Source organism: Monomorium pharaonis, chromosome 6, assembly GCF_013373865.1.
Source record: "Monomorium pharaonis isolate MP-MQ-018 chromosome 6, ASM1337386v2, whole genome shotgun sequence".
Lineage (NCBI taxonomy): Eukaryota > Metazoa > Arthropoda > Insecta > Hymenoptera > Formicidae > Monomorium > Monomorium pharaonis.
In genome coordinates, this window is record NC_050472.1 from 16,406,550 (window position 1) to 16,431,518 (window position 24,969).

General features: G+C 39.5%; 1 protein-coding gene across 8 annotated transcripts in view; it reads right to left on the bottom strand.

Moving 5' to 3' along the window:
- LOC105839018 (RAD50-interacting protein 1) overlaps positions 1 to 24,969 on the bottom strand; it is a 150,593-nt gene that overhangs the window by 21,831 nt on the left and 103,793 nt on the right. For all 8 annotated transcript variants that reach the window (XR_004963910.1, XR_004963911.1, XM_036289019.1 and 5 more), the window contains 2 exons: positions 20,517 to 20,742; positions 10,160 to 10,325 (listed from right to left, as the gene is read on the bottom strand). Coding sequence is in view for 6 of the 8 variants with exons in the window: in XM_036289019.1 (XP_036144912.1) it covers positions 10,160 to 10,325; positions 20,517 to 20,742 (392 nt within the window). In the remaining 2 variants the exon portion in view is untranslated. The remainder of the gene's footprint in view (positions 1 to 10,159; positions 10,326 to 20,516; positions 20,743 to 24,969) is intronic.

The following is a 24,969-nucleotide window of genomic DNA, read 5'->3' on the forward strand; positions in this document are numbered from 1 at the left end:
TTTCTATATATTGCTTTTAAATTATGTTTACGCAAATTTTCTTTAAATAGACTACAGGAACATTAAACTTACTGCAAAATTGTATAATAGTACACAAAGAACAATAGAAAAAATATATATATATACAGGGTGTCCCTAAGCACCCACGCCAATGCTTGTAAAGAGGTAGAAGGGATCGAGACAAACATAAATACCCAATATTGTTTGGGTTTGGTCCACCAATAATCGAGATATTAATTTTTTTAATTGTGCGAATGAGAGCGCGCGGAAGGAAGAGCTCGAGCCGCTCGAGCCGTAGCACGGCCCACTGTCTCGAGTATTGGCGCCGGCGGCCGGGGGGAAGAGGGAGAGTCGCGCCGCTCTGTGCTTCGCTGCTCCCACGTCCCACCGCACCGCGTCTAGACTCGCATCAATGGCCGCTCTCGCGTCCCAGCGCATCGCGCCAAAACTCGCGTCGTTACACACATTCATGACAAATGACATAATTATGAATATAGTAAATTAATTAAAATTTTTGGTACATTCACGATAGATTCTTTCTTTTTCTTAAATATCTTATTTACAGTATCATACAATTCTAACTTTGTTTCTTATCGAATTGTATCGTACTGTTAAATCTTTGATAACGAAAACATTGATAAAAAATTATCCTAAAATTCACGATTGATTCTCAAATTGAGTTTTTTTATACGTGTATTATAATATTTGCCACATCGAGTTCTCTCATCGTTATCTTTTTCTCTTACACGATGTCTTCATAGATATTTTTTCATATTGCAACAATGAAACATACTTAACTAACAGGAAATGAGAGAACGATAGAAAATGATATCATTTCTTGAAATTTTTTCAGAGAGAGAGAGAGAGGTGTCGTACTAAAATGCGCGAAATACTTATCCGAAATACTTACTAAATACGATAGATTTTCAGTGATTTATTAAAAAAAAAAACACGAGAATCTAATCGTTTTATATTTCACAATCCATCATTTCTCTGAATCAAAAAGAAAAAAATTTCAAGAAATGATATCATTTTCTATCGTTCTCTCATTTCCTGTTAGTTAAGTATGTTTCATTGTTGCAGTATGAAAAAATATCTATGAAGACATCGTGTAAGAGAAAAAGATAACGATGAGAGAACTCGATGTGGCAAATATTATAATACACGTATAAAAAAACTCAATTTGAGAATCAATCGTGAATTTTAGGATAATTTTTTATCAATGTTTTCGTTATCAAAGATTTAACAGTACGATACAATTCGATAAGAAACAAAGTTAGAAATTGTATGATACTGTAAATAAGATATTTAAGAAAAAGAAAGAATCTATCGTAAATGTACCAAAAATTTTAATTAATTTACTATATTCATAATTATGTCATTTGTCATGAATGTGTGTAACGACGCGAGTCTTGGCGCGGTGCGGTGGGACGCGAGAGCGGCCATTGATGCGAGTCTAGACGCGGTGCGGTGGGACGTGAGAGCAGCGAAGCACAGAGCGGCGCGACTCTCCCTCTTCCCCCCGGCCGCCGGCGCCAATACTCGAGACAGTGGGCCGTGCTACGGCTCGAGCGGCTCGAGCTCTTCCTTCCGCGCGCTCTCATTCGCACAATTAAAAAAATTAATATCTCGATTATTGGTGGACCAAACCCAAACAATATTGGGTATTTATGTTTGTCTCGATCCCTTCTACCTCTTTACAAACATTGGCGTAGGTGCTTAGGGACACCCTGTATATATATATATATATATTGTAACGTGGCAATTCCGCTGCAACGACGAGCAGCGTCCATCCCCTATCACAAGCTGCGAATTCACGCCGGGTGGAAAAGCGAGAGACGAGAAAGAGATCTTTTCGGGAACGCAACGAGCACCTCACGTGATCAGCAAGGAGTTCGGGGGGGAGCCAAGAACGAGTGCGAAAGAAGGGGCAAGCCGAAGGAATTTTGCCAGCCCAGCTAATGGCGACAAGGGACATGAAATCACGAAATAAGACTAAGGAGACGTATCTTCTATAGTGTAGAGCGAAAAAATTGGTTACGAAAAATGTTCCGTATGTGGCCAGGTTTGCCAAATGGAAAAACCTGGACCATTTCGTCGCCATCTTGAAATTTGTATATGTACATGGTATTACGTTTAGTTGAGTTAGTAATAAGTAAGTGTGTGTATGTAATGTTTCATACACACACTTACCCATTACTACCTCAACTAAATGTAATACTTATATACATATACAAACTTCAAGATGGCGACAAAATGGTCCAAGTTTTTCGTGACCACTTTCAATCTATGTAGATAAGTCTCCTTATTCTTACTTCATGCAAGAAACCGCCGGAGGGGCGAGGCGAGCAGGCGGAGCGCGAGCGAGCGCAACGCAGCCGGGAAAGCCGAGCCTGGCGGATGGAAAATCGGCGTCCCCGGCTGAGAGCGGAAGATGGGCACACTGGAGGTGGCAACATGGAGGCAGAGGCCGCGGGATCGCTCCCACTAGATGCCTCTCTCGCGAGAAGCCGTGGACGGCGAGAGCCGCCGAGAGGCGCCGGGGGATGCCGGCGGAAAATTCCGTCTTCGCAGGGGACTCGCAGGGCCCCCGGAAAAATTAGAGAGCTCATGATTCTGCGCCCGCAGGATTGCTCGCCCTGCTGTGATTGGAGCTACGCAATGCGCGAGGGCCAACGCGCAGGCCCTAGTGAGGGTTTGTGGTGTCGATTGCGGATCGACTGCGATCCCCCGTGCTTTTGCGTGAGTACGGCCGAGGGAGATACGCAGTTTACGAGTGAAGGACATACCCGCTATTATCGGTGTCGGCGAGCGAATCCTTGCAAAATGAGATCGCCGAAAAGGGTGACGGAGGAGCGAACTGCAGCCAGAACTAGTGTCGGTGAGGTGGCCCGTTTGTTTTCACGACGTGTTCTGTAAAGGCACTGGCCACCCTGTTCTTGTTCTGCATCCGACGTAGCTTAAAGTTAGTGTTGCGTCAGCCGCAGGACGGCCTCGCGATTTTGGTGCATAATCAGATTCAAGCGAGAGGGGCTGTATTGCGTCGGGTATCGTGGCCAAGTAGGAGAGCGGATTTCATTGGCGATTTCCTCGGGAAGTTAACGATTGCATGCGCCGTGAAGCCCTCACCCGTGCAAGCCGCGTTACGCCGCATGGGAAAAATAGTCCCTGCGAATATCGTTTGCAAGCGTTGCGCGAGTATCTTTCGTGTTGCGATTGGTATTGGGAAAAGCAAGCGTCGCGAGCCGAATATCAGGGAGCGCGCGGTCCATCGTTGCCGGGATTATCGGCACGTTGCGCTCGCCCGAGGTAAATTGTATAGTGCGTGGTAAAGGTGGCGTTCGCGCGCTGCAGGACAGTCGGAGTTGTCGAGTTAGCGTTCGTACGTGTGGAAGTCGTCTAATACAACTCATTATCTGTTTGGTTCTTTATTCATTTTCCTTTTTTTCTCGAGCAATAAACTTTATTATTTGTTATTTCATCTGTGGTGTAATTATTTGACTTTCTGTCGCGTTCCACGCTATCGTGTAGTGTGCACCCCTATCCTAAATCCTGCCCCTCTGCAGTTAGGTAAGCTGGCCGTTTTTCGCGCGTGGATCGAGGCTGCTCTTGACGAATTTCGCGAATTGATATTCGTTTGCACGTCTGGCACCCACCTGGTCGTTTGTGCGTAGCCGAGATTCGCGCGCGAGATATTAGGCACGCGAGCCGTTCCTGTCTCGTTGTTTTTGATCGCGGCTTTCCCCGCGCGGAGGAAAAAGTCATGACAATATATGTGTATATATATATATATATATATATATTGTTTCGCATTGAACTATCACGGATGCTGACGGTAATCAATACGATCATCACGCTAGCACGAAATCATGGAATGATCCGTAATCGGTGCAATCGCGTCATCGAGCACGCGCGCGGCCAGGATGCGCGCCGAATGGCGAGTCGGATGCGATGGTGTGAGATGTTCAGATTCAATAAATCAAATAGAAATAATGTTGGAGCTCATATTGGCTAACACTTTATTATTCACAATTAATGTTTGATTACACTAAAGGTTCACAATCACAACGCGCGACGTCTACTTTGTATCCGCTCCGAGCGTATGTCGATCGAAGTACGCTTTGAGATCAGAGTGGAAGAGCGCGCGAACGATGTCGTGGATCGCTCGAGAGCGAGACCGCGCGAGATCAAGGAAAAGAGAAACACAGCGAGCCACGATTCCACTTCGCGCTTGGATTAAAGGATCCGCGAGCGCGCTGAGTCCCTCGACGAAAGAGGCAATGCCGGATTCGCTAGAAATCAGCCGGTTGCGCGGTGAGAGCAACGACGTTTTGCCAGAAGCGACCCCGGAGCGCGCGGAGTAATTGATCGTACGTCGGGTGGCTCCAGAATATGCACACACGGCACTCCAAAACTGTGCGCGTTTCGTCATGATATGGTCACTTAACCGAAATACTAATGATTGAATTACGATGAAATGCGCTTGAAATTTTGACTGAAACAGTCTCGTCCTACTCGTTTGCCGTGTTCAACTCTTCTGGTTCCGCGCAATCAACGATCGCCAGCGCTCCCTTAGCTCGGGGAAATCAGGCGATTTTTGGGAGCCAATAAAGTGACGAAACGTCACAGCGTATGACTATAATTTCGGAGGCGGTTCGAAAAAGTTCACGCGCGGTTAGCATGCGTTAGGAATTTGTGGGTTTGCTCCGCATCCCGACGCGAAGTTATGCTCCGGCATCGGTTTGAATTCGTCCCGACGGATGGCGCGATCGACTCGATTACACGCCTCCGAGTTCGAGTTTAAAGTCTCTTTGCGGAATCCGCGACATATATTCTATACATAAATATAAAAAAATATTAAATGTATTATAACTCAATAGTACAAAATTCTAACATAAGTTAAAAACGTATCGATCATTTAAAATAATCACGTTATGTATGTGAACGAGAAGTCAATATGAAAGCGAGATAGTAATAAGAGCGACCAAGATGAAAATAATGGCCTGCAAGGAAAACTCAAGCCGATCCTCCGTCCTTAAGCTTTTTGTATGTTATTCTCATTTCGCTCTCTCCTATTATTGTCTCGCTCTTTCATTGATCTCTCGCTCACTCCTACTACTGTCTTCCTCGCTCTTATTGACATTTGGCTTGCTCGCATATGATTGTTTTTTTTTTTAGAATTTTTAAATCATTTTTAACTTAAAAGTTATATTACCTTTTTGATTTGCAGCGGATCTTGGTACTGAATATAATTTTTCTATTTATTTATTTTTGCTTATATAAATTGCGGGTCGACAATTTTGTCAGTCTTAAAGTTACTGGAAAAATGACTAATAAGCTTCTTTCATCTAACATAAATAAACACATACGCTTTAAATATTTTTATGTTACAGAACATACATATACGTGAATGTATAGTTGTTAGAAGTTCCACGGCTCTAGTTTAAGTTCCTGCGATACTGGTGGATCCTCTCTTCTTTGTCTAAGCGATGCTGGTTCGAGCTCCGACTGGAGCTCTGAGTGGGATGATCCGAGGAAGGGAAAGAAACGAACTAGCTTCGTAGCAATAGATCCCGGTTTATTTCTTCATTAAATTACAATCAGCTTAACTGCTGATCTCCACTCTCACAAAGCACAATGGCTCGTATTTCGCAAGGCACCGCGATCACGGAACGATCATGCAGCGGGCGAGTGCTCCGCATATGAGGAGCTCCGTCGAAAATGGCTCGCGTGTTGGTCAGGCGCGCGAGCCGGCGAATTTATCGTATGTTTCCGAAACCGCGCAGAGTGATCGAAGTTGATCGACACTTCCTCGCTCTAGAGAAAAGCAAGTACCTTCGTTCGTACCACTTCGCTTCCACGGCGCGTACGGACTCTCCGAGAAAAAGACAATCCGCGACCGATATTACTTTACGACGTGACTGTTTTCGAAGTCGATCTGACGGTGTTCTGAGCTCCAAAATTCGCCGCTTCGCACGCTCTCGTCAAAACCGGCGACGCAGTCGCAACAACCTCCCGGTCGACGGGACCGATCGGTGGCTCCGCTCCGCGATTGTTCGCTAAATTGAATCAACGATTTTGTGGTCCACCACTTAGCTGAAGCTACGCGTGAACAATAGTATATCATACCATCAATATATAATTTTTATAAATAATCATTTAAAACGTTAGTATTAAACAATACTAACGATAATTTACAAAGGCGCGACAATGTACAACACGGGAATAACTCGTGATACGACTACCGGACGAAATTACGATTGACTCGGCTGCGGATCGGGACGCACACGCAACGCGATGATAACGCGAAATGCACAGCACGGAGCAAAATCACGCGGGTGGGCGCGATCGGGCGAGACAACGATGCTCCGATAATTCCGCAAGCTCGTGGCTTCACTTAATACGTCGGAAAATACAACGGTAACTACGCGACTCTCCCGCGGCTCGCCCAACCCGCGAAATCGGTGGCTTTACAGTATTTTGATGCTCGTCTCACCACGTCGCCTCTCTCTCGCCTGCCTCCTCCGGGTCGGGATGATCTCGGCTCCTGCGTCCTCTCTCACAAATCTTGGCTCGGGACTCCGGAACACACGCACAGTATATTATACGTCCGCAGCACGAGTGAGAAATCCTGGATCTCGCGGGGGCCGCTCGGCGGCGCGCCCCACTTTGCCTCCGGCACTCCGAGCTCTTATTGGCTGATTTCCCAAAAATTGATTTTCGCGCAGAGCGCGGTGTACACGCTGTCGCCGGCTGATCGATCCAAGCGCGGCGATCGATGATTAGGGGCCTCGTGCATGAGAATCTTGGTGCCTCCTTCCGCGGCAGTCTCTTCTCTCTTTGCCGGGCGCATCCTCCGCCACCAGGATGTTATTTCCTCCTCGACGGGGCGTTCGCTGATCATAAGCTGTCGCGATCCTTCCGCCGGACTTCATGCGGCACCGGGTCTGTAGTCGCCCCGTCGGGATGCCGGCTTCGCGCGCCGTCGCTGGATCCTGAAAGCGTGATTCGGCGGCAATATCAGAATTCTCAAACGGCACAAATGGTAGGCAAGATAAGGGCGGCATTACCTGCGGACCCCCACTTAGAAAGAGTCTTCTTTTACTCCCTCGATGTCCACTCACTCTGCGACCTCCGGGAAAGTTCTCCGTCGAGACGAGACGTCCAAAAATTACAAAGAGATCTTCAGAGCCACCGATCTCCGCCGCACCCGCGATACAGCGCTCGCAAAAATCTTAATAATTAATCGAACGGACAGCACGTAGGACATCACACACACAAAAACACTAGATAACACGCTTTTGCGTCCGCTCCCGAGCGGGAGGACGCAGGACCCTCGTGATGTTAACGCGTAAGGGCCCTCAAGACCTTGTGACGGACGGCAGCCTGCGGCTGTCACGTCACAGTATATACAAGGTGATTGAGGCCCACGATACCCGTCCACTGCGCGTTTATTCGCACATCCTAGCAAATTTTCTCAAAACTTTATAAAGTCAATTTTAATTGTTTCCCATTCGTTGTACTTATGCTTTTTATTTTTTTATAAGGTTTGTACGTTTATAGCCAACCACCCTGTATATATATTTAATAATATATACGTATACATTATGTTTATAAATAAGGAAATATATATATATATATGTCACGTTCTGATTTAAACGTCCGTTTTAAGTCAATACATTTAAGTAATTTATCCGGGGATGGACAAGTTTGTGAGAAAAATTAATCTTCACCGAAAAGATAACGAATTTTATAAATTTGGTAACGAAGATCTGTTTTCTTGATATTTTTAAAATAAGGAAAGTTAATTTCAAAATCAATCCTGATGAGTTTATACTTATTTTGTTCTTTAAGTTTTTCAGAAGGCTGAATTAAAAGTATATCTAATTTATTGTTGTAAGCCGATTACAACCATATCTATCATAATTGCGACACGCATCTTTCGAAAGACGTTGCAAGAAGCACCTCTTTCAAAAGACGCACAAGAATCCGCCGCGCTCACGGAAGTGCCGAGTAACTTCCGTGAGATTACAACAGCGCGTTCGGAAGCAGTTCGTATCGCCCTAGAAATAGGCCCTACGCTGCAAAATTAAACCGCAAGGCTACCGCGTTCCGATGTCAAAACGCTTAGCCTTGCGGAAGCTACCGACGCCCGGTCACTGGCCCCCGAAATTGCGCCAGATACCATAATATATAAACGCGATCATGCCGTGACCGAGCGGAGAGAAACATAACAACGTCCGAGCCGCGTCGCGTACTATACACCTTATCGCGAGTGATACCTAACACCATCACAGCTGACTGTAAGCGCAAGAGAAAGAAATAAAAACAACGAACAAGCAAGTAAGAAGCGTCTTCTTTTCTCTCATACACCGAGCTGAACCTTCACCCTTTGGGTCCTAACCCTTAAGGCAGGACGAATCCCAACTACCGACGGGAAAGAATTCCCAAAATGAGCAAACGCTCACAACATTATAAATAAATTTCAGAAGATCGCGATTAGAGATTATTGCTTGATTAGTTTGATATCTCAATCTTTTAATTCTTACACGTCTACCACCCTTTTTGGGCATTTAATATTTTAGAGTTAAATTAAAATTAATAATACTCAGTTGCCACACCTGAGGAAGTCAGGTTTCAGGTCTGTTGCCACGCAAACGTCAGCGACAGGGCTGAAAGATCTGTCTCAATGCTCTCGGCAGCGACAAAGTTTTGATTCGATCTGTTGCCACTCAAAGGCAGCGACAGAGTTTTGATTTGATCTGTTGCCACTCAAGGCAGCGACAGAGTTTTAAAGGGAAACTTAAATGATCTTGAAAGAGAAATCAAGTTAATTACCTTTATTCCGAAAATCTGATTTCGAAACAACAAACCGAAACTGAGGCTGAATTCTTAGGATAGGTCCGCTAAGGACCTTCGATCGCTCGAGGGTCTTAAAGGTCACGACAATCCCAGACTAACTGATTAACTGTCGGACTAACCCGGGCCAAGTATCGCAATAGACTATAGATTGTTTGACTCGCTAACGACTTTAACGACGACTGAAGACGACTTAGGACTACAGACTAACGCTGAACTTTTGGCTCATTTATTTATATTTAATTTCTCTCTACTTAAGCCGCATATTTTCCCCTATGCAAACTTATTTTCTTGTGGAGGAGGAAGGTTTTGTCTCAGGGTGTAACCCTATGCTCGATCGATTTTGATTCCGATATCGACCTGCACCTGATAATACCAGCAACTGAATAAGAAATCAATACTCATGCATTCCAATTTTTAGATTCAGTTTTAAAATAATTATTACAATTTAAGTTTTAATGTTCCTGCGTACGTTACAATATATATATATATATATATATATATATATATATATATATATTTATTTATTTAAGTTTATATATGTAGTACCTTTCCGATCATTTTGAAACTTAATTATGTTATATTAGAAAAGTCATAGATTTTTTTACAAAAATTATGATAGTACACTATTTGGATCTCATAGAAAAAATCCCCCAAAATTTTGACAATTTTTTAACCCGTATTTAAAAAAATTCCGTAACTTTTTTATAACATTGTGGGATTAAAACTCATAACATTTTTTTTTTAATTAAAATCAGTTCTGCCGTTTTCAAGAAAAAATTTTTTTTTATTTTTCTTCTTTTCCCCATAACTGCCATAAAAATTATTTTTCAGATATAATACTTAAAAAAATTTAATCTCATATCAATGCCAACTTTTTGTAAAAGTCTCAATCAAATCCGTACGGGGGCAGCACACACATGCTTATCGTGCTATGCCCTTTAAAAATAAAATATCATAGAGCTAAAATAAGTGACAAATTTAAATTTTTTTTCTCGTTAAAATAATTTTTGAAAACTTTTATAATTTATTTTCACCGAAATATTTTTCGACAATACAAAAACATCTCAAGAATTTTAAACTGGAATATAAAGAATTTTAGAAAAAATATATACTTTTTTAGTATTTTTAAAAAATGTTGCAATTTTTTAAAATATATAGTTTAAAAAGTTTTATAAAAAGTTATAAAACTATACACAAGTTTTCAAAAATTTTGAAATTTATATAGAAATTTTCTTTAACATTGTATGAAGAGTCAAAGAAAAATTTTCTTCAGACTTAACAATGCTGTGTAATTTACCTATGTCCAGGCTGAGGCAAATATTTATATCTATCAGAAATTGTAATGAGAAGCGTAAGAAAGGCGTCCGCACACTCAGTGACTTTCATGTCATCTATATCAGGACCCATTAGTCTTTCCCATGCTGTATTTGAGCTTAATATTGCATCCATTTTTTCAGTCGCGTCTAAATAATAAAAAAAATACATTTAAAGTATGCACAAAATTGTTTCTGTGCTAAGCAATCAGTGTTAGGCAAAATTGAATCAATTTATCAATTCATAATTACAATTAAAAATTTTGATTAGAGAGACTAAGTTCTTACTTAGAGGAGAGAAGGTGGTTATAAACTAGATGTGTAATTATAAATCCACGATATCTCGTATACTTTGTGTTGAATTCTATAAATAACCATCCAAATTGTTTTTTACCGTTTAAACGTTATAACATGGCTATTAGTTATTAATATTTATTTCGTTGTCATAAAAGCTATTTCAGTATTGCAGTATAGCCGAAATTTTCGGTTTTATAGATATATATTCTTCATGTCATTTAAAAAAATGTTGAGTATTAATTTTTTAATGCCGCTATCTCAAAAGACTTCTCTAAGAACGTATTGGACTCAATAATTTTAATATTAAAAATTCAATAGATTTCGTGAACAAAATCACTGAATTCAAAACAAAAACTGATATTTTTGTAAGCTTTGATATAATCTCATTGTTCACAAATGTTCCAGTCCAGGATACTTTAAACATTATCAGGAAATCCAACAGAATTTCTACAAAATTGCTTCCATTAATAGAACATTGTTTAACGTCAACTTATTTTCAGTTCTAAGGAGAATTTTAGACTTAAAGCTTCCACGGCCATTGCCGTTGCATCCAATAGAACATTTTAATCAAATTCTAACAAAAAATGGATATAGCAGTAGAAACATCAGTCAAAAAGATCCAAAGATTAAAGAAGAAATTTTTAGTCTCGACAACATGGAGACGCCGGATGAAGAAGAAAAAGAAAGAAAAGAGAACAAAATGGCTTTCTTTCCGTATATTTAAGGTACGATAAAACGCATTAGCAAAACTTTGCGTAGACACAATGTAAAAGTGATCTTCAAACAACAAAGGAAGATTTTCCAGTTACTTCCTAATCCGAAGGATTAAAGACCACGTTTAACACCAGGTGTATACAAAATCTCCTGTTCTTGCGGAAAAGTGTACCAATACAGAAAAAACCGGGAAAAAGATTAGTATACGAATCAAAGAACATCAACGGTGTACTAAATACGACCACTTTTCAATCAGCCCTAGCCGAACACTGGATGGAGACTGAACACTCCGTGCAATGCAAAAAAGCTACAATGTTGGCCCCTTCTCAAAGTTACTTCGCCAGGAAACATCATAAAAGTCTAGAAATTTTCAAACGTGCCAATAATCTTAACCGTGACAAAGATTATTAAATAAGCCCAATTTGGCACACTGTCCTTCTGGTTTTTTAATAGATCAATTAAAACACTTCCAAGCTGCACATATTAACTGGCAAATAGTTAGCCAATATTGTACTAAGATTGGTCAATAATTGATCAATAGTAGGCCAATGAACTATGTTACTATTAGATAAATAGCTCCGTCCCTTCTCCTCAGCTCCATCCCTACCACTAGGACAAAGAATATATAAGGATGGTTACAATCCAATAGAGCTCAGTATCGGAGCTTCTAGCCCTGATGATTCAAACTGCAATGTTTGCGAAACGTCGGCGCAACGCTGTACCAGGACGCGGCATGTATCCACAAGCCCTTTCTATTGGAAGCAATGGCCGTGTAAATTTTAAGTATAAAATTAATTTTTTAACTTTATTGTAACTTAAATATGGCTTTTCAATAACGTTCGAATTAAATTTAACATTTGGCCTAATATACATTTATTTGACGTGTAAAGTTATATTTCCGAGAACTGATCATTTGGACACAGTGCAAATGGACACAAAATTATGTACACGGTTCATTTAAACACAGAAATTTTTGACAAAGTAACTTTTGGACAGGACATAAATTTTGGACACATTAACAAATGCACACCGTTTAATTGTATTTTCTACACCGTTTCTACACCGCGCATTTCTACACCGTGTATCTTTACATCGTTCAGTTGTACACGGGGCATTTCTACACCGCGCATTTCTACATCGTGCATCTCTACACCGTTCAGTTGTACACCGTGCATCTTTACACCGCGCATTTCCACACCGTGTATCTCTACACCGCGCATTTTTACACAGCGTGTCTATATACATATTTTCACGAGCATATCGTTTTGCCTGGAAAGGCGCAAACCTATGTTGTAATAAACCCCGTTCAGCGGCTACCACCGTCCGCGCATGGTCCGGCCGAACACCCGCCGGACCGCAATACGGGCATCGGCCCGTGATAAAACTTTCCACAACGTCGAGATGAAAAACGTTTCGACGATCCGCGCGTTTCCCCCGCTGCTCTTCCGACCGCCAAGGAAGGAATCGAGCGTGGAGGAAACCAGAAATCTACGAAGATCTCCGAGCCTCCACCCGGGTGGGTATAAAAAGCCGCTCTGGTGGAGGCAACCTTCACTTCTCGATCCGCCGTATCCGACAGACCGACATTCGTCCGATACGAGAGAAGCCTCCTGCGAATTGGTAACTAGGGTAGAGAGTTCTCCGCCTTAACCAAGTGTTCTTGATACTGTTTGCTTTTAAATTCCTGATCGAAATCTACTAGCTGAAGGTAGAGCGTCTCTGCCTTCACCGAGAGTTCTCAGCTACAGATTTTCCTATCCAATTATTAATCATTTTCGGCCCGGTGCTACGAGACAAAGTTCTCTATCTCTCCGAGAATTCCCGGTACCGGCGCCGTCTTTTCCTGAAATCCTCGATACACGAAAAATCATCGAAAGAAAACAACACCCGCCTCACATTCCATACCGTCAAACTCGAGCACGGGCAATTACCGCCTCCCGCGCCGCGCCACGAAACGCGAGTACCTCGCCGCCGGGCATTACCCGCCGTCACGTCATCAAACCCCGCGACCATCCATCGAGCGCCGCACGCGACCGACACACAGCTAATCGGAGCGAAACTCACGTTTCTTTGTACATATCTTTTAAATATTGTACATATAACTTGATTTCTGTTAAAATATACAGTGATTTCGTTAAAAGTAATTAGTCTGTTATCTTGAAACCTTTTCCTACACCCTCGATCCCGGCGAGCTAGTTCAAGTGGAAAATACGGTCGTTACAATGTGGTGCAGAGAATTCTTCGCGCGCGCGCACACACACACGCACGCACACACACACGGGGCAGTGCAAAGGGGTCTTTGGCCCCCCTCCCGCATTCACCCCGTCATCCAAGTAGCTAACTCATGAATGGTGTAGAAATCTCGGTGTAGAAATGCACGGTGTAGAGATGCACGGTGTAGAAATACGCGGTGTACAACAGAACGGTGCAGAGATGTACGGTGTAGGAATGCGCAGTATACAATTGAACGGTGTAGAGATGCACGGTGTAGAAATGCACGGTGTGCAACTAAACGGTGTACATTTTTAATGTATTCAAAATTTATGTCCTGTGTGTCCAAAAATTACTTTGTCCAAAATTCCTGTGTCCAAATAAATCGTGTACATTATTTTGTATCCATTTGCAACGTGTCCATCTGCACTGTATCCAATTATACTGTGTCCAAATTTCGAACGTGGCCATTTCGGACACTCTCACCGCTCCCAAACACACCATGGTTACAATCAAACACAGTACGAAACGGACACAGTAACAATCGGACACGGTAAGAGACGGGCACACCGTGGTTACAATCGGACACAAAAAAAAAAACGAACACACGATGGTAGCAATCGAACACAGTGAGAAACAAACACAGTGTCAATCAAACAACTAAATTCGCTCAAAATCTTTAGAGATTAAAGAAAAAAGAGTTGGGGTGATTAATAAATAATTACGGTAATATAAACTACATAACTCTCGATTAAATTAATTAAATAAATGTTAACCATATGTGTGATTAAATTTTAGGTAAACATTTATTCCACACATTAGTAACATAAGCACATTACCATGACCAGTTTTTCTAACCTCAATAATCTCATTGCTAATGACATCATATTGTTTTTGTTCTTTCTTTTGTAACAATTTGATATACAAAACCTTTGTTTAAAAAATCAATTAAAATTACACGAAAATAATTATAATCAAATGACATTTTTGCTTCACGAATATTATATATTATCATGTTTATCAAAATTATATGTATACCGTTTATTAAACGTTCTTTATATGTATTTAACTATCCTGTTTATTTTTAAGATTAGATCCACGCTGTTCGTTTCCACATTGTTCTGCGCCACAATAGGGTATCCCAACTAGCCAGGCCTGCTAAAATCATATTTCGTGATAGCTTTATAGCAAAGTTTTTTCAATTTTAACAACAATTTCAAGTAATTGTCCTTTGCTTTGTCTAAAAATTTTAAGCAAATTTACGACAAAAATTTTCATCACACAATGTTGTAAATAACACAGAAAGACTTGTACATAAATATTACGTAGAAAACAAATGATGCTATTCACAGTGTAACACAAACTTTACATCAATAGTGGAAAATTTTGTTGTGTATAGTTTAACAGCAAATTTGTTATAAAACTAAAGAAATCTTGCTTAACACAGCAAAATAGAAAATTTGCAACAAGAGTAAAACAAGGTTTGCTTCGGCAGGGTAAAATGCAAAATTTACACAAATAACAGAGCAAACCTTGCCACACGACATGATAATAAATTTATAGCAGAAATAAAAAAGAATCTTGCCAAAAAGTTCCGTATCGCCCTAGAAATAATGGCAAATTAGTAGCAAAAACAAAGTAAAACTTGCCGAGCATACTTTTGCAGCAAAATTGCGACAAGGTGTGTCCCTAAACAGCTTAACTTTTGCTGGTAAGGCTTGTCGCAAATAGTATGATGTATATTTTATGCTAATATAATAATAAAATTGTATTATCAGATTTTAAAAAGGACCACTTTATTTATGGGCAACTTCACTATTTACTCCAAGATGATTTCTCGTGAAAAAAATTCACCTATTGGGTGAATAAAAGGGGGTCGCCGAAAAAGAGAATCAAATACGATTGCATCATTCACATATAATATTGGACTGATCAATCTAATGTTTCATTTTTGTCGATCTCAATTTGAAAAAGATTTACCCAGTCCTTGCCACGCTATCATATTGTGTATGGTAAGATTTACCATGTTCTTATCACAAATGTGTGGAGTTGGCACTTCAACTGTCTACATCACAAGTTTTTTTGCAAGTTCTATTTGCACCCACAATAGTTTTACAGTTCTTGATAGTTTTTAGCAATAGTTTCGCCGAAATATAAAAAAACGTACGTTTGAAAATATGAGGTGCTAACTTCCCGTAACATCCCAAATTTCGAACAAATAAGTTTTTACTATAAAATCTTATAGTTCTTGAAGAATTCTACAGTTGCTTTTACGTATTTAAAAAAGTTTTGGTCATTTACTATTTTTTAATAATTTTTAAACTTGTGCGATGGCATCGCACCCCAGTATAAGTATAAAGTATCACATCATAGCAAGTTCTAATCGAATTTTTGGTAGTTTTTGATAGTTCAATAGTTTCGACTATTTCGATCAATTTTGCCGAGTTTTGTAAATTAGTTATTTTTAAACAATTTTTTATTTCGACCGCTGGGACCGCACCCACAAGAGGCATGAGGTGCAAACAGTTCATTTTTTCGGCAGTTCCCGATAGTTTTCGCATAGTTCCGACCATTTCCATGCATTTTAATAATAGTCAATTAAAAAAATTTTTTGATACTTTCCACACAATTAGTTTGAAAATTGTTATTAAGATATTGATTAAATTGGTTTATAATTGTTGAAGTGATTGAAATGGTCTTTCTGACGTGAGAAGTAATGTGTCTAATTTGTATAAAATTCTAAATATTAGAATTGAAATCGATGTTCTGTTGAATTGCTTAACTGTCTATATCATCTTCGCTGATTAAAATTTTAATTGCTTAACAATTGAAAATTTAATCAACGAAGACAATATAAACAATTACGTACAACGTCCGAATTATGTTAATCGCGATAATACTTTACCAAAACAAAAAGGAGCGTCCCAGATGCGCACAGTAATAAACGGACACAGCAGGCTGAGTGAAACGGACACAGTAACAAACGGACATAGTGCGAAACGGACACAGTAACAAATGGACACTGTAATAAACGGACACAGTAACAAACGAACACAGTAACAAACGGACACAGTAACAAACGGACTGTGTCTGTTTGTTTGTTACTGTGTCCGTTTCACTCAATCTGCTGTGTCCGTTTATTACTGTGCGCATCTGGGACTAACTCAAACAAAAGCCGAAAACGATGTGCTTTTTGCACTATTTACAAACTTCGGCCGATCTGCTATTATAAGAGTACTTCGAGTATGTATATATATATATATATATATATATATATATATATATATGTATAGGTGTGTTCTACCTAACGTTTGCAACGCTCACCTATATATATATGTACATTACTCAACAAAATTATGGCATCACTAAATTTCGGCCAAAAATTGGCAAAATTTGAAAAAGTATAACTCAGCGAAAAATTATCGTAGGATCATGAACTTTTTTCCAAATTAAAGCCTGAAATCTCTACTTTAAGAAACTATTGTTCAATTTTAGGTATAATGCATCCCTACCACTGTAAACCCTTAAAATTTGAGGACATGTTTGACATATTGAAAATTGCAAAGTTTGGCAGACTGCACGGATTTCCTAGAATTTTTCTCGCGGTTTCCACTTGCAGGGAAATAAAGTTTGAACTTTTCCCTACAATTTAAAAAAAAAAAGTTTCTGCAATTTTTTTCCGCAAAGTTACGGCGTTTCAAAGATACCAGTGCATTTTTGACCTACCGCCAGCATTAGCATTATCCGATGTACACTACGGGGAGGTTGCTGATTGGATTTTGCACATCGTGTGTGTGTGTGCGCGCGCGCGTGTGTACGTGTGTGTATGGTGTGTGGGTCAGCAGAGGTAAGGACCCCATGGTTCGTCACTTCCACGGTATTTAACGACTCCAAACCCTCTCTGCTGTGTGTGTGTGTGTGTGTGTGTGTGTGTGTGTGTGTGTGTGTGTGTGTGCGCATGTGTGTGCGTGTGTGGGTCAGCAGAGATAAGGACCCCATGGTTCGTCACTCCCATGGTATTTAACGACTCCAAACCCTCTCTGCTGTGTGTGTGTGTGTGTGTGTGTGTGTGTGTGTGTGTGTGTGTGTGTGTGCGTGTGTGGGTCAGCAGAGATAAGAACCCCATGGTTCGTCACTCCCACGGTATTTAACGACTCCACGATGCAAAGACAGTGGAAAATAATCCCGAGAATGATCCTAAATGAAATCCGAAGACACATTTTCCAATTTGTCTTTGCATCGTGTTGTACTAAACAAATTGCATACTGCTCGGTATTTGTGACGACGTACGAAAGGTACATCGCAAGACGAATCGGCGTGAATCAATCTGCGGTTTCGACAAACGGGAAAATTAGAGCCAGCAGAAGTACAAGGACGGAGACGTATGACGACTGCACGTGAAGATGCTATTAGGCATTTTGTAGAGAGAAACCCGGTAACCACAGCTTGCCGAATTGGCGATGCAGTTTTACCGGGACAACAAATTAGTGACCAAACACTGAGGAATCGATTGCACAAGGTGAGTTTGAGATCACGAAGTCGTGTTCGTGTGCCTTCTTTAACAATCACACATCGACGTGCTCGATTAGAGTACGCACGAAGTCATATCGAGTGGATAGAAAGACAATGGGCAAATGTACTCTTTACCGACGAGTCACAATTTTGTCTCTTTGGTAATGATGCACGTGTTCGTGTCTGGCGTCGTCGCAACGTTTTGATCGGTCATGCGTTGCTGCTGTTAGGGCATTTAATAATGGCTCGGTAATGGTCTGGGGAGGAATAACGTCAAGGCAACGCACAGATCTTGTCATTATGCCACTGCCAGAAGTGACAGCAGCGCGTTATATTGATGAAGTTTTGAGACCTCATGTGGTTCCAATGAGCCAACGAATGGGGAGAAATTTTGTCCTTGCACGACAACGCGAGACCTCACATCGCAGCAGTTACTCGCGAGTTTTTATGAGAAAATGAAATCCAAGTGCTACCACATCTTGCGGTCAGTCCAGATTTAAACCCCATAAAGCATATCTGGGACATTATGGGTCGCAGGTTAAGAAGTTTGGTTCGACCACCAACTAATCTTCAAAATTTATCAGAAGCTCTAATCAGAATTTGGAATGAAATTCCTCAAGAAGAAATTAGAGCATGCATAAACATGCGCACGCGGCTGCGAGAAGTGATCGCACGAAGAGGAAGTAATACGAGTTTCTAAATTTCTTTTTAGTGCTACATACACCAATACACATGTACACGCGCGCGCGCACGCACACACACACACACACACACACACACACACACACAGCAGAAAGGGTTTGAATTCGTTAAATACCGTGGGAGTGACAAACCATGGGGTCCTTATCGCTGATGACCCACACACCACACACACACGTACACACACGCGCGCGCACACACACATACACACACACACACACAATGTGCAAAATCCAATCAGCAACCTCCCCTAATATACATCAGATAATGCTAATGCTGGCGGTAAGTCAAAAATGCACTGGTATCTTTGAAACGCCGTAACTTCGCGGAAAAAAATTGCAAAAACTTTTTTTTTAAATTGTAGGGAAAAGTTCAAACTTTATTTCCCTGCAAGTGGAAACCGCGAGAAAAATTCTAGGAAATCCGTGCAGTCCGCCAAACTTTGCAATTTTCAATATGTCAAACATGTCCTCAATTTTTAAGGGTTTACAGTGGTAGGGATGCATTATACCTTAAAATGGAACAATAGTTTCTTAAAGTAAAGATTTCAGGCCTTAATTTGAAAAAAAGTTCATGATCCTACGATGATTTTTCGCTGAGTTATACTTTTTCAAATTTTGCCAATTTTTGGCCGAAATTTAGTTATATATATATATATATATATACACTACTCAATTTTATTATATATATATATATATACACTACTCAAAAAAATTATGGCATCACTAAATTTCGGCCAAAAATTGGCAAAATTTGAAAAAGTATAACTCATATATATATAGGTGAGCGTTGCAAACGTTAGGTAGAACACACCTAAAATATATTGTGCTGTAATTACAGAAAAAAAAATAAAATATTGCAAAATACATTCATACATAACCTCTTTCTTCTGTCACAAGACATACTCTATGTATACTGTCCCGTAAATGATTAAAATTGCAGCGATAATCGATTTATCGCGGAATTGTCTCGATATTGAAATCTCAGAAGTGATCATATTACCACAGCACGGCTATATTAACAAAATCCTATATTATTGTTTAATTTTGTATAACTCGAGATATGTACAGCCGAATAAAGAGTTAAAAAATAAAACAAATACTCAAGTGTGTATACATTTGGGTGATAATGCGTTTAAGTTTAAAAAGAATGAGGAAATACGTGTAATTAAATGTTAAAATATATTTTTAAAAATTTTTCTAAATTCTTGAATGTAAAAATATCTTGTAACAAATGTTGACTGTTGCGTTGTCATATTAGCGTCACTATATAACAGGCTACTAAACAGAGATAATATGAGTAGCCATATTATTCGCACTGGTCATATTACCACCTTCTTCTCTACTAAAGTACAGCTTTTTATAACAACAAACATTGACCAATGGCTTATAACGTCTAAACAGTATGCAAAGAAGTAATTTGAATAGTCATCCTCAGAATTTAACACAAAATATACGATATATCGTGAATTACATCTACAGTCCATAACCGTCTTCTCTTTCGAATCAGGGTGGTCCAATATTATACATAAATCAGCAACAAACTTGGAAATTGTAGGTTACATGTATGTATAAATTTTATGTAAGAAATTTAATTTTGAATAGAAATTCCAACCCTTTAAAGATTAAAGAATCTCACTACAATTATAAAACTATTTTTTTTTAAACACTTCCAATGTTATCATTTATAAATTAAATAATTCATTTCATTTTCTGCACATATTCAAATATTTAGTTAGACAAACTTAATAATAATAATAATAACTCTTATTTTAATTTGTTTAGTGGTAATTGACAAATAATTTTTTTGTCAAAATATATCCTATGGAGAAAAATACACAAATACACTGTACAGAATTACAGGAAAATCAGAGGAGAGTATTATGTATATCTTAAAGTTTACACTCACATTTTTTCTCCATGTTTATCCATTTTACAAAAATGTGGGCTTGTGTGAGAACAAAAATAGTAGCGGGCTGAGTTTGAGGATACAACAAAGTTTCTCGTAGCTCTCTCTCAAATCCCAAAGCTTCATCTACTAAATGTGCAAGCAGAGTATCATCATATTGCACTATGGACAATTCGGAATAAAGCTTTTCAACAGCTAACTCAACTAAAGCGCGCATAAATTCGACCTATTAATACGGTCTATAATTAGTGATTAGAAATATGATACCAACAATATTAAAATTCAATTTAATTACTTAAAAAATAATATAAGTCAGTTTCCTTTATTTTACATTCTATAAAAATACATTCTATAATGAATCACTTTAACATATTGGAATTCAGGGAGAAATTAGTCAAAAAATTAAAAGTTAAATAATGAAGATATATATATAAGTTTTTAAAGTTAAATTTTTAAGTATTAAAAACGTTTAACTTAAATTAGTTAATTTTTAACTTTAACAAATTATTTTTAAAATATAGAACCTAGGGAAATAAGCATGAAAAAACTGCCCTCGCACATAACAAGTCCAAATTAGTACAATAGAGATTGACATATATGTAATTAAAAAATCCTCCAAATATCAATCTTAAAATTGCATTTTTTAAGCGTTATGAAAAGAAAAAGCAAAATAAAGTGATTCCTCAAAAACGGTTTAACAAAAAAAATTATGTTACAAACATCGATAAGAATATTTAAAAAATTTTTTCAATTCTGACAAAAAATACGGATAAAAAATTTTTAATTTTTAGAAAAAATGTTTTGAGATTATGTTTTACAAATAAACCCCCAATTAAAAAAAAATTTTTAATGTTTACTTCAACGTATATTTTTTCCGAATGTTTTGTAGAGATACTTCATGACAAAAAATGATAAAAACTGGCACGGCGCGGCATCACGCCTTTACAGTACACTCCCTCCAGCCACGTACATCGAATGTACCACCTTGGTTTTTACGTCGGATTCTTAAATTATTCTACAACCACAAAGTTAATAAAAATTTAAATTTTATTTTTATTTGTATTGAGTATTTATCTTAATTAAGCCTTTTCTTTATCGGGATGCTTCTTAAATGCGTATCCCCTCGCTTTTGACAAAATAGGCATTTTTTAAATAAATCCCCTTGTCTCTCGGCAAAGACAGATACTTGAAGATAAGGATAAATTGTTACCCAAAAATTCGCTGGGTAGCTTAAACTGTTCTAATAGCACGGTGGGCAATTGCAACGTGTCCAATTGTACTGTGCGCAAATGAAGATCTCTCGTTTCTCAATACTTTTACAAAAAAGTTTCATTAATAAAGACACTTTTTGATGACATTCTATAGAAAATGCACAATCAAAAAAATGTGTAAAATTCTTTGTTGAAGTAGAAAATAATGTTTGGCTTTATCAAAAACTATTTTTCAAATGTGTCACATCGGATGACATTTTAAATTTAGTCATTTAATAGAAATGACGAAAAGAGATTTAAAAGACTTATTTACTGGTTCATACCAATGCGCTCAAGCTGTATTATATCTGACAAAAATGACAAAAATAGTAAGTTAAAAATTGAGTATATTAAAGATCAGTCAAATGTACTCAAATTAAAAGTCCATCTCGTTACATTTCTCGCATATAGTTGTTTCTTAACATATAAACCTAACAGCATTGGTATTTCTAGTTTGACACATTACACATGTGAATGTGCCAATGGAAAACGGACTGTGAGTTGTTGCTCTTGCATCGTTGCAGTGGTTTATTATTTATCTTGTGTCAGATATTTATTAAAAATGTTTAAACCAGCAGAAATACTCAGCAAAGTATTTTTTTTTTTTTATGAATAGATGAAGTAATTTGTGAAGGTTTTCGTCCGTCACAAGGGCCGGATGGGCCGACCGGAAAAGGTCATTTGGAGCCGCTCCTTATCCCGAGGGGAGGGGGCTCTCCTCTTCCGATTAATATTTTAAGTTAGTAAAATACTTAGAGACCCGACAAGCGGAAGGCGCGACTCGCGGGAGAAGTGGTGTGCCGAAGATATCTCATGTAATAGAGGAGCAACCGTCGAGGGACAGAGAGAAGAATTACAGGAGCAGCTGAGCGGCGGGTAGTCACAGGGTAAGTATACAGACGAGTTATTATATCCAGAAAGAGGAGAGTCGCGAGGCGGTTGCTACCGCATGTCGCCTTATTTCAGGAGATCGGAAAGGTGGGAGCGGACCGAAAGGAGAGGGACGTTCCGGAGGTCGACGTCGAGGGAGTTAGAGCTCGCCCTCGCACTCCGTGGAACTGGGTGGACGACCCCCGCCGGAGCGGTCAACGGTGGTCGAGGTCGACATCGAAAGGCCTGATCAACCCCGAGCCATGAGATGCACCGGGAGATGGAGATCTCCCCAGATAGCCAAGCGAGATTAAGCATATTGGGCAAATTAATGCATTGCATGTATGTTGTGAACTTGCCCACAATTTGCTGTCATTGTAATTTAACGTGGAACGAAGTTAACATCAGGAGAGCAAATAACCTTCGTGAGTTTATAAAATTATAAGTGCATGCATTGAGGAATAATAAACTTGTCACATTGACAGCAATTGTGCATGCATGTTGACAACTTGCCGTCAGTTTGTTGAATTCTAATGTAGAATTTTATATTATGTCAGAACAACAGACAGTTTGAGGAAACACCTTGGCTTTAGTTTGATAAAATTAATAGGGAATAAGTGACAGCAAAATAACAACACGTTGTCTTTATTTGACTATCTGGGTCACAGCAGGCCATCGCCCCCGTAAGATTAGCGGCCTTCGAATTGCACGGCGTCGCGACCGGAGGCGCCCTCGGCCCGCAGGAGCGGAAAGGAAGAAGCGACGCGCTATCGACGCGGTGATCTCTCTGCGCGAGTCAATGCGTGGATCGATGCGCAAGGACAATGCGCAGATCTTAATCGATGTCCGCGGTGTCCCCGCTCGCTCACGCCGTCTCACTGTTCGGCGAGACTACTACAAGAGCGGTTCCATGGACATCAACGGCGTCGCATAGACTGTAAGGCAACCACTTCGACCACGCAGTAAGGACGGAGACGGCCGGCCCTGCATTTCGCGAGAGATTATTAAGTACTTACCCTACCGAGCGTTTGGTAGGAGAATTGAGTAATCGGGATAATTTTTACCGAGGTTAGAGTCACCGTACCGCGGAGCCGTGTCGATCTCCGTCTCCTAGAGATAATATTTTTGCCTATTGTTTCCTCCCTCGGGGAAAATGTCGAGCCGACAGTCAAATTGTGTAGAAAGTAGAGCGACGGGGTAGCTTGTAGGGCGATACTGCCAGAATTCACTCGCCGTAAGCATACCGAGAGTACACGAGCCATGTGCTTTTTACCGAGGCGAGCTTCCGTAGACGAGAGCACCTACGAGAGATACGCGTATTAAGTCAAAGATCTATCCCGGACGCCGTTAAAGCCAAGAGCGTTGTATTGATAATAGAATTATCGTTGGATTTCGAGCATGGCACTTAGAGTGAAATTTTTCGTATATTGCGAATTTTACGTCGAGTTACGAGACAGTCGTAAGCTAGAATAATGTTAGATGGCTATCATGTATCCTTCGTCTAAATCTGTTAACATTCGACTTTCAATATATGATTCTTATATTTATTAATCCATTGAGTATTTAATACGAGACATCTCTCCTGTTCCGTGAAATGAAAGAACCTCGCCCCTCTGCCACTTCGTGTAAAGGCGGGCTAGCAGGCATTTAGCCGTCGTGTAAAGTACCGAGTGCTTTGTGAGCTTTGTGCGGCGCGGATTTCTGCGCCTGGCGCTCAACTAATAGTTAAAGACATTTTTTAGCACGACGAAGTTGTTGACGCGAACGAAAATCACGTCGTAAGTTTTATAATTTATAAAAAATAATTACGTTCCATTAATTAAGAGCGACAGTGACAAAAATTAAATTTCATTTAAAAAAAATCTCATTTTCTTTGAATAATCAAATTTGTTCATTCGTTTTGTTTATTTGTACTTTTGGCTTTTTTTAATGCCTAAAACAACAGCGGCAGACTTGAGATGTGTCAGTTGCAACACACTTTTGAGAAAAGTAAAAGTAAAAAAGAAAATTGCAAAAAACATTTCCATTTTTTACAATTTTAGTTTCATTGAAGCTAACAATTTCTCTCCAAGTATTCGTCTTTGCCTAAAAAGCAAAAGGACTCATTAAAAAAATGCTTATTTTGTCAAAAGTGAAGGGATACGCATTTAAAAATCATCCCGATGAAAAGCACATAAAATATACAAAACAAATAAAAATTAAATCTAAATTTTCATTAACTCCGTGGTCATAGAATAATTAAAAAATTCGACATAAAAATCAGGCTAGTACATTTAATTGTACATGGCTTGAGTGAGTGAATATTGTTGTGAATATGAAGGTGTGATGTCGCG